This window comes from Nelusetta ayraudi, unplaced genomic scaffold, assembly GCF_046127955.1.
Source record: "Nelusetta ayraudi isolate G7.1 ecotype Tasmania unplaced genomic scaffold, CSIRO-AGI_Nayr_v1 ptg000075l, whole genome shotgun sequence".
Classification (NCBI taxonomy): Eukaryota; Metazoa; Chordata; class Actinopteri; order Tetraodontiformes; family Monacanthidae; genus Nelusetta; species Nelusetta ayraudi.
The window spans coordinates 600,001-614,330 of record NW_027466125.1 but is presented as its reverse complement, the minus strand read 5'-3'; the positions used below and the strand labels follow the sequence as shown (position 1 = coordinate 614,330).

Sequence of the window (14,330 nt, the reverse complement as noted above, 5' to 3'; positions counted from 1 at the left end):
GATGACCTGTTGAAGTGTGACGAAGGTGTGGTGATGTTTGTGAGGAGATGAGAGGGAAACATCTCACCGTAGAGAATCAGTGCGAATCAGTGAAAAACAAAGCTCAGGTCAAAGTTCCAACAACAGACTTAATCCTGCTGTTTCAGTTGGACCGAAGACTCTCGACACTCGTCTCTCTTGTTTGGCTAAACGCCCTCCAGCCGTGACGCCACTCGTTTAGTCCTCAGCCACTAGGAAGAGTCGGGCTGAGGGGCCGAGCCCAAACTACATCCAGACACCATCCTGAGGGAGGCTTCCAGCCTGTCATTACAGGAGCAGCTGCTGCTACTGAGGCGTCAGCCTGGCACAGCGTGTGGTTTTGTCTGGGAGGACGCGTGGAAGTGGCAGGACCAGTACCACCAAATCCAGGACCAGGACCAGCCGCTGGTCGACGCAAACACAGACAATAACATGGAGACACGTAGGGATAGGTTTAAAAGAGAAGCTTAAAGGATCATTGTTGGAAATAATGATAATAATAATAATAATAACAATAATAATAATAATGCAGAACCTTAACAGGCTAATTTTTGTTTTGTTTTTATCTAAATTAAAACTTTTATTCCAAAGTGCCAAAAGATCACGTTGCTATTTAATGTTCTTTCAAAATAATTAAATAGAAATGCAGCGCGCTGGATTCTCTGAAATATGTACACATCCGTTCAAAAGTTTTAGATCACTGACTGATTTCAGCATTGAACTCCATTATAAGCAGCCTCATGAAATAATCTACTTGAATGCTTCAAGAACATTACATGTGCAGGAAAATCAGTCAGGATTGGCTGAACACATTATGGGATGGCTTTGACAGTTGTTGCCTTGAATGTCTAATTGAATGTGATTTTAGAGAATGAATAGCAGGGGTGCAATATATCATTACAGAAGTTGAATGCTTTAAAATTGCTAAAATAAATAAATAAATAAAATAAAATAAAAAGTGAACATTTCTAAAACAAAGCTTTGTATTAGAATCACATTTAGTTGTGTTGTGCTAAGCCATGAAAACGGAAAGCAAGCATCATGGCCTATGGCTCTTAAAAACAGTTGACTTTTAGTGTGTTCACACAGAATTTTGCACGCTTGGAATTCTCTCAATCACTTTTAGTTAGACATTGGAAATAGTTTTCATTCAACACTGAAATGTTCATATACTCGTTAAGCACGTCTTGACTGATTTTACTCATAATGATCGCAGAGCATTCAAGATCATTATGTCATAAAACTAGTTACAATGCAGTTCAATGCAGAAATGAGTCAGTGATCTAAAACTTTTGAACGGTAGTGTATATTTTTATTTATATCTACCTTACTTATACTTTTGTATGACTTACTTTTACTTATTTTTCATTATTTTGTGGCACCTCTGCAGACAGCGGGGAGTGTGGTGAATTGCTGTGTGTTTTCAAACCGAAGTCGCTTTTAAAAACTGGAGCCACATATGAGAAGGGAAAAAAATATCATTCCAACGTCGGCAGAGCTGAAAACTTGTGTGTTGTTTCGCCCTCGCAGGTTCACACTCGCCTCTCTGTGTGTTTGTCTATGGTGAATAAAGAAAAAGGCTACAGAGAAAACAAGATATCTGCGATTTTATCACGGGGCTGGAACTCACCTGCTCAGAGACTCCAGGCTGCTCCTGCTGCAGCTGGAAAACTGTGAAAAAAAACTAAGCAAACAGAAACTCCACGTCCATCTTTGAACCCTCTGCTCGTTATGTATATGCAGGTTTGCTCAGAAATAAAAATCTTTTTGTGTCACTTGTCTCACTTGTCTGTGTGTGTCTATGGTTGTGTGTGCGTGTGTGTGTGTGTGTGTGTGTGTGTGTGTGTGTGTGTGTGTGTGTATGTCACACAGTCACAGACTTTTTTTTTTCTTTTCTGTAAAATCAGATGAACCGTATCGACATTCCGATCTCAGCCAGCCGGTCCTCTAAGACTCATTTGGATCCGTCTGATCCAGAATCAGCCACTAGACTCGACTTGACTCTGTTTAATGTTGGAATGCAAATTAAAACTGACTTGTCCAAACACGTTGGCTGCCGGCAGTAGAAACATAAGAGAGTGAGAGAGAGAGAGAGGGAGAGAGAGAGAGAGACAGAGAGAGGGAGAGAGAGAGAGACAGAGAGAGAGAGAGAGAGAGAGAGAGAGAGAGAGAGAGAGAGAGAGGCGGATGTCACCGTCCAGGATGAAAGAGGAGGAAGTTATCGCAGTAACGTCTCAGTTCATTATTTATATGTTATTCACTGCTTATCATCATGCATGTTAAAAAAAAATGCAAAAACATCTACTGATAAAACTATGACTGGACCAACTGGCCATCCTCTGAGATTGGAGGAAAGGGGTGGAGCTACGGCAAGGAAGCTGCTGCTAACTTGTGAACAGTGTTTACGTCAGCATGGATGCTGCAGAATCTGCTCAGTCTGCAGCAACGAGTGGATTTTCCCACGATGCAAAAAATTGTGAATGTAGCAACCATGAAGGCCGAGACAGGTCCTGGAGGCAGAACAGGGAGATAAAGTTTCACCGGACGCGGAGGAAAGTCAGGAGCCGGGAGTCCCGGAGAGACGTGAAGCCGCAGCCTTGGCCGCCTGTTTGCTCTCATCAGTCAAAGTGAGCGGCTGTAACACCCCTCGCCCTCCACCACCCCACCATCCCACTGGAGACGGGTGTGTTTGTTTTGGCTGTCTGGACAGGATCTAGCAGGCCTGGCTACACCCTCACCTCAACTCAGGAGACACACACACACACACACACACACACACACACACACACACACATGCATATGCTGTATATAATTGTTGGCCTGCTGCTGGTCAGCTGAGGACAGACAGTGTGTGATGGAGGTCTTACCATGTCAGAAGACCTGGTGCAGCTGCTGAGTTTGGCGGAAAAAAAAATTCATATTCGAGCTCCATCAGAAAGTGTTTTTTTTTTTAGCTGTTTTTTCGGTCACCATTTTAGCTTTGTTTAGCTGTGGCTCAATAGCTGAGCGTGAATGTTGCAGTGTGCACAGAGTTTGTGTCAGCGTGGATGTTGCAGTGGAAACAGTGTCAGTGTGGATGTTGCAATGTGGACAGAGTTTATGTTGCGATGGAAATTACAGTGGAAACCGTGGCACTGTTGATGTTGCAGTGTGAACAGTGTCTGATATCACAGTATGAACAGTGTCAGTGTGGATGTTAAAGTGTGTATAGCGTTTTTCAGTGTTAGATGCTGCAGTGTGAACAGTGTCAGTGTGGATGCTGTAGAGTGAACAGTGTCATCCTTGGATGTTGCAGTGTGAACAGTGTCAGTGTGGATGTTGCAGTGTGAACAGTGTCAGTGTGGATGCTGTAGTGTGAACAGAGTGCTGTAAGAAGAGCTTTTCTCTGCTGCTAATTGATCTTGGACATACTAAATAGTCTTTAAATTTCACAAAAGTGAATCAGACAAAGTTTTGCAAATACAGTTTATTCAGCCAAAAGCGTAGCACACACTTTTAAGAGTGCATTTCAGAGGTTTTATGGTTTTACTCCAAACACGGTGGCACCTGCCAGGAGCAGTGTGTATGTTTTTCTGGGAATACATATACATATACATATACATATACAGTATGTATATATGTATGTATATATATATATATATATATATATATATTTATATATATATATATATATATATATATATATATATATATATATATATATATATATATATTTATATATATATATTTTTTTTAAAGAGATAGAAATGTCCTCTCACATTCAACAATTAATTATCATCATCAACAGGCTGAAAACTGGCACATACAGATGTTGTGTGTGAGTATGTTCTCTGCTGGTTGCCTTTCAGTTTTAAGCCTTGGAGGTCAGGCACACAACTCAACAGTCCCCCCTTGTGGTAGAAGTACGACTGACTTGACTCAATGTATGACGTGATTTTTTTTTTTTTTTTTGGGGGGGGGGGGGTGCTTTTTGTTTTTAATCAACATAGAAATACCTTTAGAATTATATTTTCAATGTCAACTGTTTTATTGTTGCTCCCAGACCCCAGAGTTTGTTTAAAAGGACAGTCCATCCAACATTGTCACTCACCCATTCATCTATACCTTCAGCATAAATGTCAAAATAATGGAACAGTCACTTCACTTGTCGTTTATTACCAAAAGCCAATAGCTGCACAACTTAAAAAATCAGATGGCGAATGTGTTCAGACAAAACTTCAGTTTATTTTATTTTGCAGAGGTTTGCAGTAGGATGACAGTGATGATGAGTGCATTTGGAAACAACATCATTTGCTAGCACAAACCAAAACCCTTTTAATGCAATGTGATCTGGTCAAAGCTGAGCCAGATCACACCTGTTGACATACACAGGTGTTTTATTTATTTATTTTTATGTTGAAATCAAACCTCTGAATGAACACGCATGATGGAATGTTGTTTCTTTAATGGGAACAGAAGTAAAGTGGCCGGTGGTTTTTAAATAGTGTTAAAGAAGAGGCAAAACTTCATCAGACAAAAGTATGAAAAGAGGCACGACGAGAGGTGTTCTGGCCAGAGGTGAACACTGACTGGGTGACGCTGCAGCTTCCTTCATCACCTTATTCTTAAGAAAAAATGGAGGAAAGAAGCAGGACATTATTTTATCCAAAAATCTTGAGGCTTATTTGCCACTTTTGATGTACAAAAATTCCAGGAGCGGGTGTGGAGTGGGTGGGAGTCAGGGAGGAGGGGGGACGCTGGCAAAATTCTGGCATTTCAGCATGATTCTGCACTTCCTGCACCAGCAACAGCAGCAGCAGCAGCAGCAGCAGCAGCAGCAGCTGTGATCTCTGAAAAATACACAGGGAGGAAAAAGTTACAACTTATATACAAACTATATACTGCTGCATCTGAGAAAATAGAAAAAAAAAAAATTCCCAGGATCCATGCAACACCACAAAAAAACAACATGTCACCTGCACTTTGTGGGAGCAGATTCCTTCATTTAGGTCCATTGTACTTGACCTCCTTCCCGCACTTCTTCAGCGTATCCATGAGAACTTCCACATCTTTGTCGGACTCGATCCACACCAGCTTTTTAGGCAGGTCGATCTCAAACGTCACATCTGGCGAAATCGAGGTTAACAACAATTTTTTACTCCTCCTCCTCCTACTACTACTAATAATGAAAGCAATAACTTAGTTGCACAATAACCCAGTTCACTAGGTTGAACACGTGACTAGTGTTAACTCACCTCCCAGCTTGCTGAGGACTCTGGACACGGCTCCTGAACATCCCTCACAGGTCATGGCCACCTCGAACTCGTGCTTCTGTCACAGGAGGATTAGGCGATTAGATTAATAATGGAAGGGAGTATCACGAGTCAGGACCCAACTCACCATGGTCACTATCAATTCTACATTGCACTGTCTCTAAAGCGGACAACATATAACACAGGAGCGGGATCGGGTGGCGGTTATAGTCCCAGTCAAGGCGGACAACCATGAGCTAATTCGCCGTGACGCGTTGGCTAGCAAAGTGCAGCACTTCATTTTTATTTTGTATTGGACACACAATATGCACAACTGGCTTTCTATGACAGTCATCTGACGTGATCGCCGAAGAAAGGCACGCGTTTGGAAACACTACGTTATTCGTCTCTGCGCGTTATTATAAAAACCGAAACTAACCACAACTTCAGTTCAGAGTTGAGCAAAACAAGTTTGGGAGCTAACTTGGCTCGCATCGCTGCGCGATTCAATACACTGATTGGCATTTAAGCTAGGCTAGGTCTGCACAGTCGGTAAACACAACTTACGGTCATTTTTAAGTCGTCCTGTCAAGCTGTCAAAGTGTAAACCGCCTTCCGTGGGCTGTTGCCGCGGGCTGGCTGACGGGTAATAAAATGCAGTCAGCGGAGGGATAAATTTTCAGGAATGTTCGTTCGTTCGCTCCCTCCCTGATTAGCCGCTCGGCGTCAAGCTATTGTCGGCTACACAGCGTCAGGACTTCCGGTATGAAACAGGTATTGTTCACGGTCAAGATTGTCTTTCTTCGTCATAGCCTTCTCTTTCGTATTTTCACCAATCAATTTTAATCATATATCTACCAACCGAGAAGGTTTTTCTTTTTTTGCGTAGTCGTAATTTACATTTAGATGCAAACGCGCTTCATATTAGTCTTATTTTGGCAGGCAAACAAAGGAAATTAACGTTTGACCTAAAAATCAGATTTAGAATCAGCTTTATTAGCCAAGATTGTGACTCCGGTTTATTTTCGTTCTCTCTATTTAGCTTAAAAAACAAAACAAAACGCAAAGATAGTCAACAAAAACTTAAAATAAAATAAAATATATTTACAAGTATACCTTATATATGTGTTTGTACACACACACACACACACACACACACACACACACACACACACACACACACACACACACACACACACACACACACACACACGGCTCTGCAGACAGGATCGACCACAATCTGTTGCTGGGTTTATTTTCTCCCACATGGGAGCGAAACCAGGAAGTGTATCAGCACTCTTGGTAAAACACACAAAGACCTATGAACGGGAAACAACCACAGAGATGCGTGGGAAAAGCCTAGCAATAATAATGATATTATTATTATTATTATTATTATTATTATTATTATTATTATTATTATTATTATTATTATTATAGTAAAATACAGTGTGGACTTTTCCTCATTTATGGTGAGTTTATATAAACATATATTAAGAAAAAGACCGGTATCGGCATCTTCTGTACACACTGCTATCATAATAAAAGTTCTGAAATTCAATTCATGGCTAATGTTTTTTTGTTTTGTTTGTTTGTTTGTTTTTTGGTGTGACCTCCCGAGGTCTTCATAGGGGCCATCGGTGTGAAACATTTCCGCAAGTACTGTGGTATTTCTCACCGCTTTCACCCCATCAGCATTATTTGAAACATCCATGGTAACAAACAACAGAACAACCTTCACGACCGCCTCTGCCGGGTCACGTGTTTAGGCTGTGCGTCGCTGCCCCCGGCTCTTCCTCCTCCTCCACTCCAGTGACGTAGGGAGCCGAGCCGAGCCGAGTTGAGCCGACTGGCTGACTCCCACTGGGCGATTTTTACATTCAGTCGGCGCTCCGTGTCAGCAGCGCTGTTCCTCCCCTTCGAGACATGCCAGCGAGGAGGAAGTAGGCGCTCTGCGGTACGGAAAGAGCCCCTGTCGAAGGTCGAGCCGGGAGCCAGAGAGGAGCAGGAGGACGCAGCGGTTCCCACCGACAAGAGGTAGGAGGAGGTTTCCCCCCGCTGTCTCCCTACCTTGTGGGTTTGTTTCGGGTGTACGTCCAGCTAGTTAGCATCGGCTAACCTACGCTGCTACGACATAGCAATCTGCTGTTTGTTGACATGGGCGTCAGAAGACCCGAGTAAAAAAAAAAGAAAAACGAGAGAGACTGCCACGTTTTCAATCAACGGAACACATCACATAGGCGGGCTTTGATTACATCTAGGTAGCTGTTAGCTCGTTCAGCTATAGCTAGCGTCATCCCCAAGCTTTCTATTTCAGTCGCCCTCCGTTGCGTGTGTGTGTGTGTGTGTGTTTGTGTATTTTCTCCGCGGAAGGCAAGCAGGCGACTAAGATCGTTGTGTGTGTGTGTGTGTGTGTGTGTGTGTGTGTGTGCGTGCGTGCGTGTGTGTGTGTGCGCGCGCGCGCGCACGCGCTCCTCCCTATTTAAAACCTCCACACGACAACACAATTAAATCATAATCTCATTTGATGCCTTCCTTTGGCCCGAGTCCCATAAGCGGCACCTTCCATCTTCCAGCGCTCCGTCAAGGGAGGCGACGGCGGCCAAAGAGCAAGTTGAAAATGACGAGATTAGCAGGTTCATTCGGTCGGTCTGGCCGCCTGCAGTCTCTGTCTGACTGAGTCTTTAAACAAGCCGGAGGGACGAGAGAGAGAATCGACAGGTGTGTTTCACCTGGGAGTCGCTGATCACCTGTCAAACATCTCTTTTATTGCTGTCACTCACTCACTCACTCACTCACTTGGACCTTTGGAATCAGTGGGCCGCTGACTGAACGGGCTTCTGTTGGTTTTGTTACCTCAGATTTGTTCAGCCCTCACCATTAATCATCAATTACACAATAAAACTGGAACATTTACCCCAAAAGAACTGTAATTTGGATCTGAGGCCCCAAATTATAACTTGCGTGTCACCACTTATGGCAGACGTGCCTCTTTAATTTACCCCACACACACACACACACACACACACACACACACACACACACACACACACACACACACACAGTGTGTATTGAAAGTGTTTTCCAAAGATTTATTTGAACAGCCAACTTTCATCAAACATGAGATTCGTTGAGCCAGTTCAACCAAACCAGTTATCACGCTGATGTTTGCTTAAACCACATCAATATGAGACAGCAATGTTTATCATCGCTTCTTCTCCCTGCTTCAAATTGCCTTATTATTCCTGTAACAAAACACAAGTTGTTTCTAATTCTAACCGTGATAATGCTGCCCTTTTGATTATTGACTATCAATTCTATAATAGGACAGTGCGATCAGAGCGTTTGGTGTCGTCACAGCTCGCCGTGTGAAATTTGCCGAGTGGCTCATAATGAAGACACTTTGACCTGGGTGCAGTCACGTCGTCCAGCGACCTCCTGGCAGGGTCACCGTGTAAAGGTGAAGAAGAAATTACATATAGCTCATGTGTTTTGTGTTATCCAGTGAACACCTGCACGGCAAATTTCACATTTTCCACCTCGTGACTGCCACTTTGGATCCCATGGATCCATTACGCACAACACACACACACATACAGTGACCTGTTGAGTGAAGGGGTGGTGTGAGTTCTGCTGAAGTGAACGTGTAGCTGACTCTCGTTTTATCACCTTTGGTTTTCTCACAGTCGGCACAACCAGTTTATAACACTGCTGGCCAGCTTCATAAACAGTGTGTGTGTGTGTGTGTGTGTGTGTGTGTGTGTGGGGGGGGGGGGGGGGGGGGGCTGCTGGATGGCTGTTATGTAACATAGTGGTTCACATGATCAACCAGTCAGCAGCCCTTTTTTTTTTTTAAACACACTCATACGGGTCTTGCTGAAGGCATCAAATCCATCAGTTTCAGTTGCGGCTTCGACTTGTTCCTGCGTCTCACCCGCAGACCATCGCTGGCCCGGACACTCGAGACGCGGAAGGGAAGAGGGAGGGAGCGAGGGAACGAAAGAAAAGCAGAAGAGAAACGCGTCGGTGACTTTCGGCTGATGCTACACTTTCACATTTCCAGCCGCCGCGCTTGTCCAATTACAAAGGCAGAGAGACGGGAAACTGATTCCCGATTCTGTCAGGTTTTAAAACAGCAGAGAAGCAGAGGATCCGATTCATTCACTCTGCACTCCGCTTTGCCTCGCCTTCCTTGAATTTGCCAAATCTAATCGTCTAGAGGGACTGTTTTGCTTTATTAGTCACCCGTTTGATCCTTTTGCTAGCTGCTGTTTGCTCAGCTCCCTGGTTCAATACTCTGTTGGTTCTTGGTTTATTCATTATATCTTCAGCTTTGACGTGTATCGCGGATGAGTGTCAAACAAAGTCGATTTTGAAATGCAGTAGCAACAATGATAGATGGATGGATAAGTACTTTATTTTTCCCCTAAGGAAATTCCGTCTTTTAGCCGCACAATCATTCATCAGCAAATCCATTCATAAAATAGTGCATAGAGAGTAAAATAATCATTTAAAATAATGAATTTGCGGTTATAAATATTAAACTAAAAATTAAGACAGTAAGAAAACACAGTTAAAGTGTCAGTGCCGGTGTATGCGTAGTTTCCCAATTTGTAATCAATGCAGTACATCTGCCTGTCTATCTGCCTGTCTATCTGTCTGACTGACTGTCTATCTGTCTAACTGTCGAAATACATGCATTTGTGTAATACCTTTTCCTGAAGTATGATTATTAAACCCTCATGAACTTTGTCTGCAACCCCGAGTCGCACACATTTAGTCTTTTCAGTCAGTGTTGTTACTGTAAAGGTGATGGTGATTTTAAATGTGTTTTAACCAGTTGAGTTATCCAAGAGTTTCGAAACCCTCACGACCATCGTCTCTCTCTGGCCCATTCTGCCCTGCAGCGCGCGGCCGTCCATGTTCCTCTCTCTGGTTTCCTGCCGTTAGGACCCCAGAGGCCGGAAGAGACGACAGACCGCTGCCGTCGCCGCCGCCATGGCCTCCAGCGACGCCGACATGCGAGGTAACGCCACCAGCAATAAGTGCCTTCTCAGACACTGGCACTGTGGGATTATTATGATTCTTATTATCTAATCCCGTCTGACAGCCAGACTCTGAATCATCAAATCAGCTTCCGGCTCAGACGTCGACGCGGCTCCTCGTCTCCTTTGACAGGAAGTCGCACCGGCGACTCTTCTGATAGTAAACCAAAGAAAATGTGTTTTCTTTTTTAGAGATCTTTTTGCCCAGGTCAAATTCTTTCCAAATCACAAACCTGAACTGAGATGTGAAGTAGTTGTGACTCTGCATGCGAGGGCAACACGAACCCTCGTGTTCTATTTCCATAAGAACAAACAATACTAATGAAAATTAATGTAAATAAAGAAAAAATGAAAAGAAATTCTATAAGAGACGAGAGCGGAGGGCATTTGAAGAGGGGCCTCTCAAAAAAAAAAGGAAAAAGAAAGCACTGTAGCACTGAAAGCACTGGCACTGTTGAGAAACGTCTCAGCCGCTGCAGCAATATTAAGTTTGTTTTCCTTCAGTCGTCTCGTGTTTTCTTTTTCTTTTTTCTTCTGCCTTTCACGCTTTGAGTTGTGCCAACACTCATGACTCGGTGTCACTGTGCCACGTCACCAGATGTTGTGTGTTTTGTTTATTCTGCAGCGAACGTCCGTCGACTGGCAGGATTTGAAACTTTGACTGTTGCTGCGTGTTATTGCACCTAACCTGACTCTACAGCTTTGATCCTCTTATCAACCATTTAGGGAAGTGGAAACAATATAGATCAACCGATAGAGATTCTTCCTTCATCTCCAAGAGAACTTCACAAGGACTCTGTTTTTTTTCTTCTTCGGTAATTTTTGGTTTCAGCGAAACCCACTGACTCTACCTGGGTGCACTGGAACCAATCAGCACTTCAACCCCAAGACCTCTTCCTGTTCTTCTGCTTCCTGACTTTGTTGCTCCGCCACACCCACTAGATCAATAGGATGCAGAGGGAGGAGTAGAGGCTTGTTCACTTCCTCATGACCTCAGTCCTGCTTCAGGCTCCCAGTGCAGGCACACGGCTGCCTGTCTGTTTAGTCTGGTGGCCTGTGGTTCTTCTGCTACTGCATGCAATCACATGGAGTTTCTGAAACACTGTGGATTATTTTTTTAATTTACCTGTAAGACACTTTTTTTTTTTTTTTTTTTTTCCATGTCTCCTCCTCCTCCTCCTCCTCCTCCTCCTTCACCTCCCCCCCTTCTCCTCAGGTCCTCTGCTCTCCGACCACAACCCCTCTGAGATGGACGCTCTCTGCCCGTCGCCGCCTGGACCCTCCAGACCACAGCGGCACTACGAGAGGATCGGCGAGCGGACGGGAACCTCGTGAGTGTCTGAGTCACACCCGGACCTGAACTTTGCTTTCTCACTCTCACTCTCTCTCACTCTCTCTCTCCCTGTGTGCTGGCAGGTTCTGTCAGACCCTCATCCACCTGCTGAAGGGGAACATCGGGACGGGACTGCTGGGCCTGCCGCTGGCCGTGAAGAACGCCGGCCTGGTGGTGAGTAAACGGGAACAAACTGGTCACCTGCCATGACATCTGTGTTAAATGGTCTAACTGCCATAATGACATTTACTGAAAAGCCAGAGTTGAGCATCATTTGAAACCCCGTGTTGCTATTTTTTATCAACCTCAGCCATGTGATTATTTTGCGAAATGAGAAAAATAACTTTTGATCCATTAACTATAGATAAGAATAAAATCATAAAATATAAAAAAAAAAAAAAACAATGGCAATGATTCAGAAAGAGGAAACCTCACCTTGGTTCCTTTTTAACAAAAATCCGCAGAGCTGCCTTGGGGAAACAAACCTTTACTGGCTGAGGTTTTGTATTTGTGGGAAAGTGCATGTTGCATGTTGAAAGTGCATTAAATGTCAGCTAGAGAGAAACAGTGAGGGGTGGATCCACAAAGCGATTGCGCGGCTTTTGCGCCAGAAAATCCGTGTAAATAGCGCCAAAAACGGTGATTCCGATCCACAGAGGGGACGCAAACGTGAAAATCGGCGCAAAATAGTAGCAGCAGGGTTGCGCCAGATTAATTTGAATGTATTGAAATGAGTCATTGCATGCAAAAACACCCCTTCGATGCAAATAGGCCTCATTCAAACAGTGGCAGATCCAGAAAGAGTTTGCGCTCGTGTCCGCGCGCAGTTTGACAGACGCAAACACCGCCAGCCAAAACCAGGAGCAGCTTCTGTCTGTGTTTCTTGCTTCTGAGTGAAACTTTCCTCTCTGAAAAGCCGGAAATATATATATAGCTCCCCAAATCTTACGTATAGATGGGCATAGACTATAGTATATATGCCAATATTTTAGATCGGCTATGAAAAATACAAATGGTGCTCAGGTATTGGTGACAAACGCGTCTTGCATCGTAATGCCAGGCGCGCACAGGAGCGCTTTTTGTCCTAGCAGAGTTTCGCTGTCAAACACACGCACTCACGTGGGGGGTTGAATATAAATGTGCATAAAATATAACTTGCAAAATGTTGCTGTTTTAATGTAGACATTCTTCCAGTTTGCTATCACCACTTACCTGTGTGTGTGTGTGTGTGTGTGTGTGTGTGTGTGTGTGTGTGTGTGTGTGTGTGTGTGTGTGTGTGTGTGTGTGTGTGTGTGTGTGTGTGTGTGTGTGCAGCTGGGACCCATCAGCCTACTGTGTATGGGCATCGTGGCCGTCCACTGCATGAGGCTGCTGGTGAAATGTTCCCACCACCTGAGTGAAAAGTGAGTTCGCACGTCAGGAGGAAAAAACGACAACAAAGAAATCTTGTTTTTATCCGACTTCTACAAACACGGTGACCTGTGATCAAACATAAAACAAACAACAGAAAAACTTCTGCTACTGTCTCACGCTGCTGTTAAAGAAACAGTGGGGGCACTATTTCTTACCCAGAGCCATAACAGTGTTTAACTCACACTGAGTTTCACCATATTTTCAATCTAATCTCATCCTGGTCTTTCTAGTCATCTGTGCGGTATTATTTATTGTCACCCACCATGTGCTAGCTGAGCAACATTGCAGCTAACAAACCCGGCGCGACCCAATCCATCCCGTGGCGGAATCCTGGATGCAAACCCCAGGCGTGAAGTCTGCGGTCGGCCGTCCAAATTTTCCATTCTTCCAGCGCCTGTTAAACGCGCGTCTGTGTCTCAGCTCGAGCGAAGACGGCGCTCACGTTTGTCAGCTGCGCCAGTCCCGCCCTTTTTCCGGTTCACTCAGTGATTCCAGCTAAAGAGGATTTGTCTCACATCAAGCGTGAATGAAGAGCTGCCAGGAATAGACGGCAGAGAGGCCTTAGTCGGGGGGTGGCGTGGGGGGGGTGATCACATTCAACAACGTTTTTTTTTTTGTTTGCACTGGCGTGTTGCTGAGCTGCAGATGATTGAAACATGCGCAGTTTTTGGTCTATTTTTTTTTATAAGCCAAGAAATGAAAGTGAAGCACTCTGTATCGGATTTCGATCAATCCATTTTCAATCCCGGCTTCTTGCTTCACTGCTGCAGCCTCTGCCAGCTGTCATAGGGCGAAGGCAGGGTGACGCCCCTGGGCAAGTCGCCAGTTCATCGCAGGGCCACATAGAGACAAGCAACCGTTTGCGCTCACATGCGCACCTACGGACGATTTTTAGAGTTTCCAGTTCACCTCGCATGCGTGTTTCTGGAGTATGGGGGGAAGCCGGAGAACCCGGAGAGAACCCACGCAGACACAGGGGGAGAACCTAGAACCTAAATTAGTTTTGAGAGCTTTTTTATGAAAAATGAGTGTGGGAACAATTTGAAAAGAATTCACTGATCAATATTTACTTTTTTATTAAAAAAAAATGAAAAAAGAAAAAAAATCAATTGTTTGCCCGCTAACGTCTGTACTGGGGGTGAAAAATTAGACACATTTCAGTCAATGTACATAAAATAGTCTGAAATCAAGCAAACTATTTGCACTTCTAAAATTAAAATTTCCTAATAAAACAAGACAATTGAACAAAGATCAATTTCAGTAAATAAATTATTTGAAATTTGATGGTTT

At 44.0% G+C, this 14,330-nt stretch overlaps 2 protein-coding genes and 1 long non-coding RNA gene across 4 annotated transcripts in view; 2 read left to right on the top strand and 1 right to left on the bottom strand.

The window, feature by feature from the left end:
• LOC142899708 (uncharacterized) overlaps positions 1 to 14,330 on the top strand; it is a 272,243-nt gene that overhangs the window by 235,827 nt on the left and 22,086 nt on the right. The gene's annotated exons all lie outside the window — the stretch shown is intronic.
• Positions 4,406 to 5,996, bottom strand: atox1 (antioxidant 1 copper chaperone). 2 transcript variants are annotated; one of them, XM_076043443.1, is made up of 4 exons: positions 5,817 to 5,996; positions 5,253 to 5,328; positions 4,980 to 5,123; positions 4,406 to 4,838 (listed from the first exon to the last, which is right to left on the bottom strand). In XM_076043443.1, exons 1-3 carry the CDS (start codon positions 5,820 to 5,822, stop codon positions 4,999 to 5,001), a joined length of 207 nt encoding a protein of 68 aa, XP_075899558.1. In that variant the 5' UTR covers positions 5,823 to 5,996; the 3' UTR covers positions 4,406 to 4,838; positions 4,980 to 4,998. The 2 variants fall into 2 exon arrangements, with proteins under 2 accessions (XP_075899558.1, XP_075899556.1); XM_076043441.1 differs by having other exon boundaries at positions 4,406 to 4,847; positions 4,974 to 5,123; positions 5,817 to 5,995.
• Positions 7,111 to 14,330, top strand: part of slc36a1 (solute carrier family 36 member 1) — a 29,306-nt gene continuing 22,086 nt past the window's right edge. Inside the window, exons 1-5 of the mRNA XM_076043427.1 lie at positions 7,111 to 7,286; positions 10,157 to 10,275; positions 11,511 to 11,625; positions 11,711 to 11,801; positions 12,942 to 13,030. Of these exons, the coding sequence (XP_075899542.1) occupies positions 10,248 to 10,275; positions 11,511 to 11,625; positions 11,711 to 11,801; positions 12,942 to 13,030 (323 nt within the window). The 5' untranslated portion in view covers positions 7,111 to 7,286; positions 10,157 to 10,247. The remainder of the gene's footprint in view (positions 7,287 to 10,156; positions 10,276 to 11,510; positions 11,626 to 11,710; positions 11,802 to 12,941; positions 13,031 to 14,330) is intronic.

Coding starts and splice junctions, on each gene's coding strand:
- atox1 (XM_076043443.1), bottom strand. Junction 5,124..5,252: donor AGTCCTCAGCAAGCTGGGAG/GTGAGTTAACAC, acceptor CGATTTCGCCAG/ATGTGACGTTTGAGATCGAC.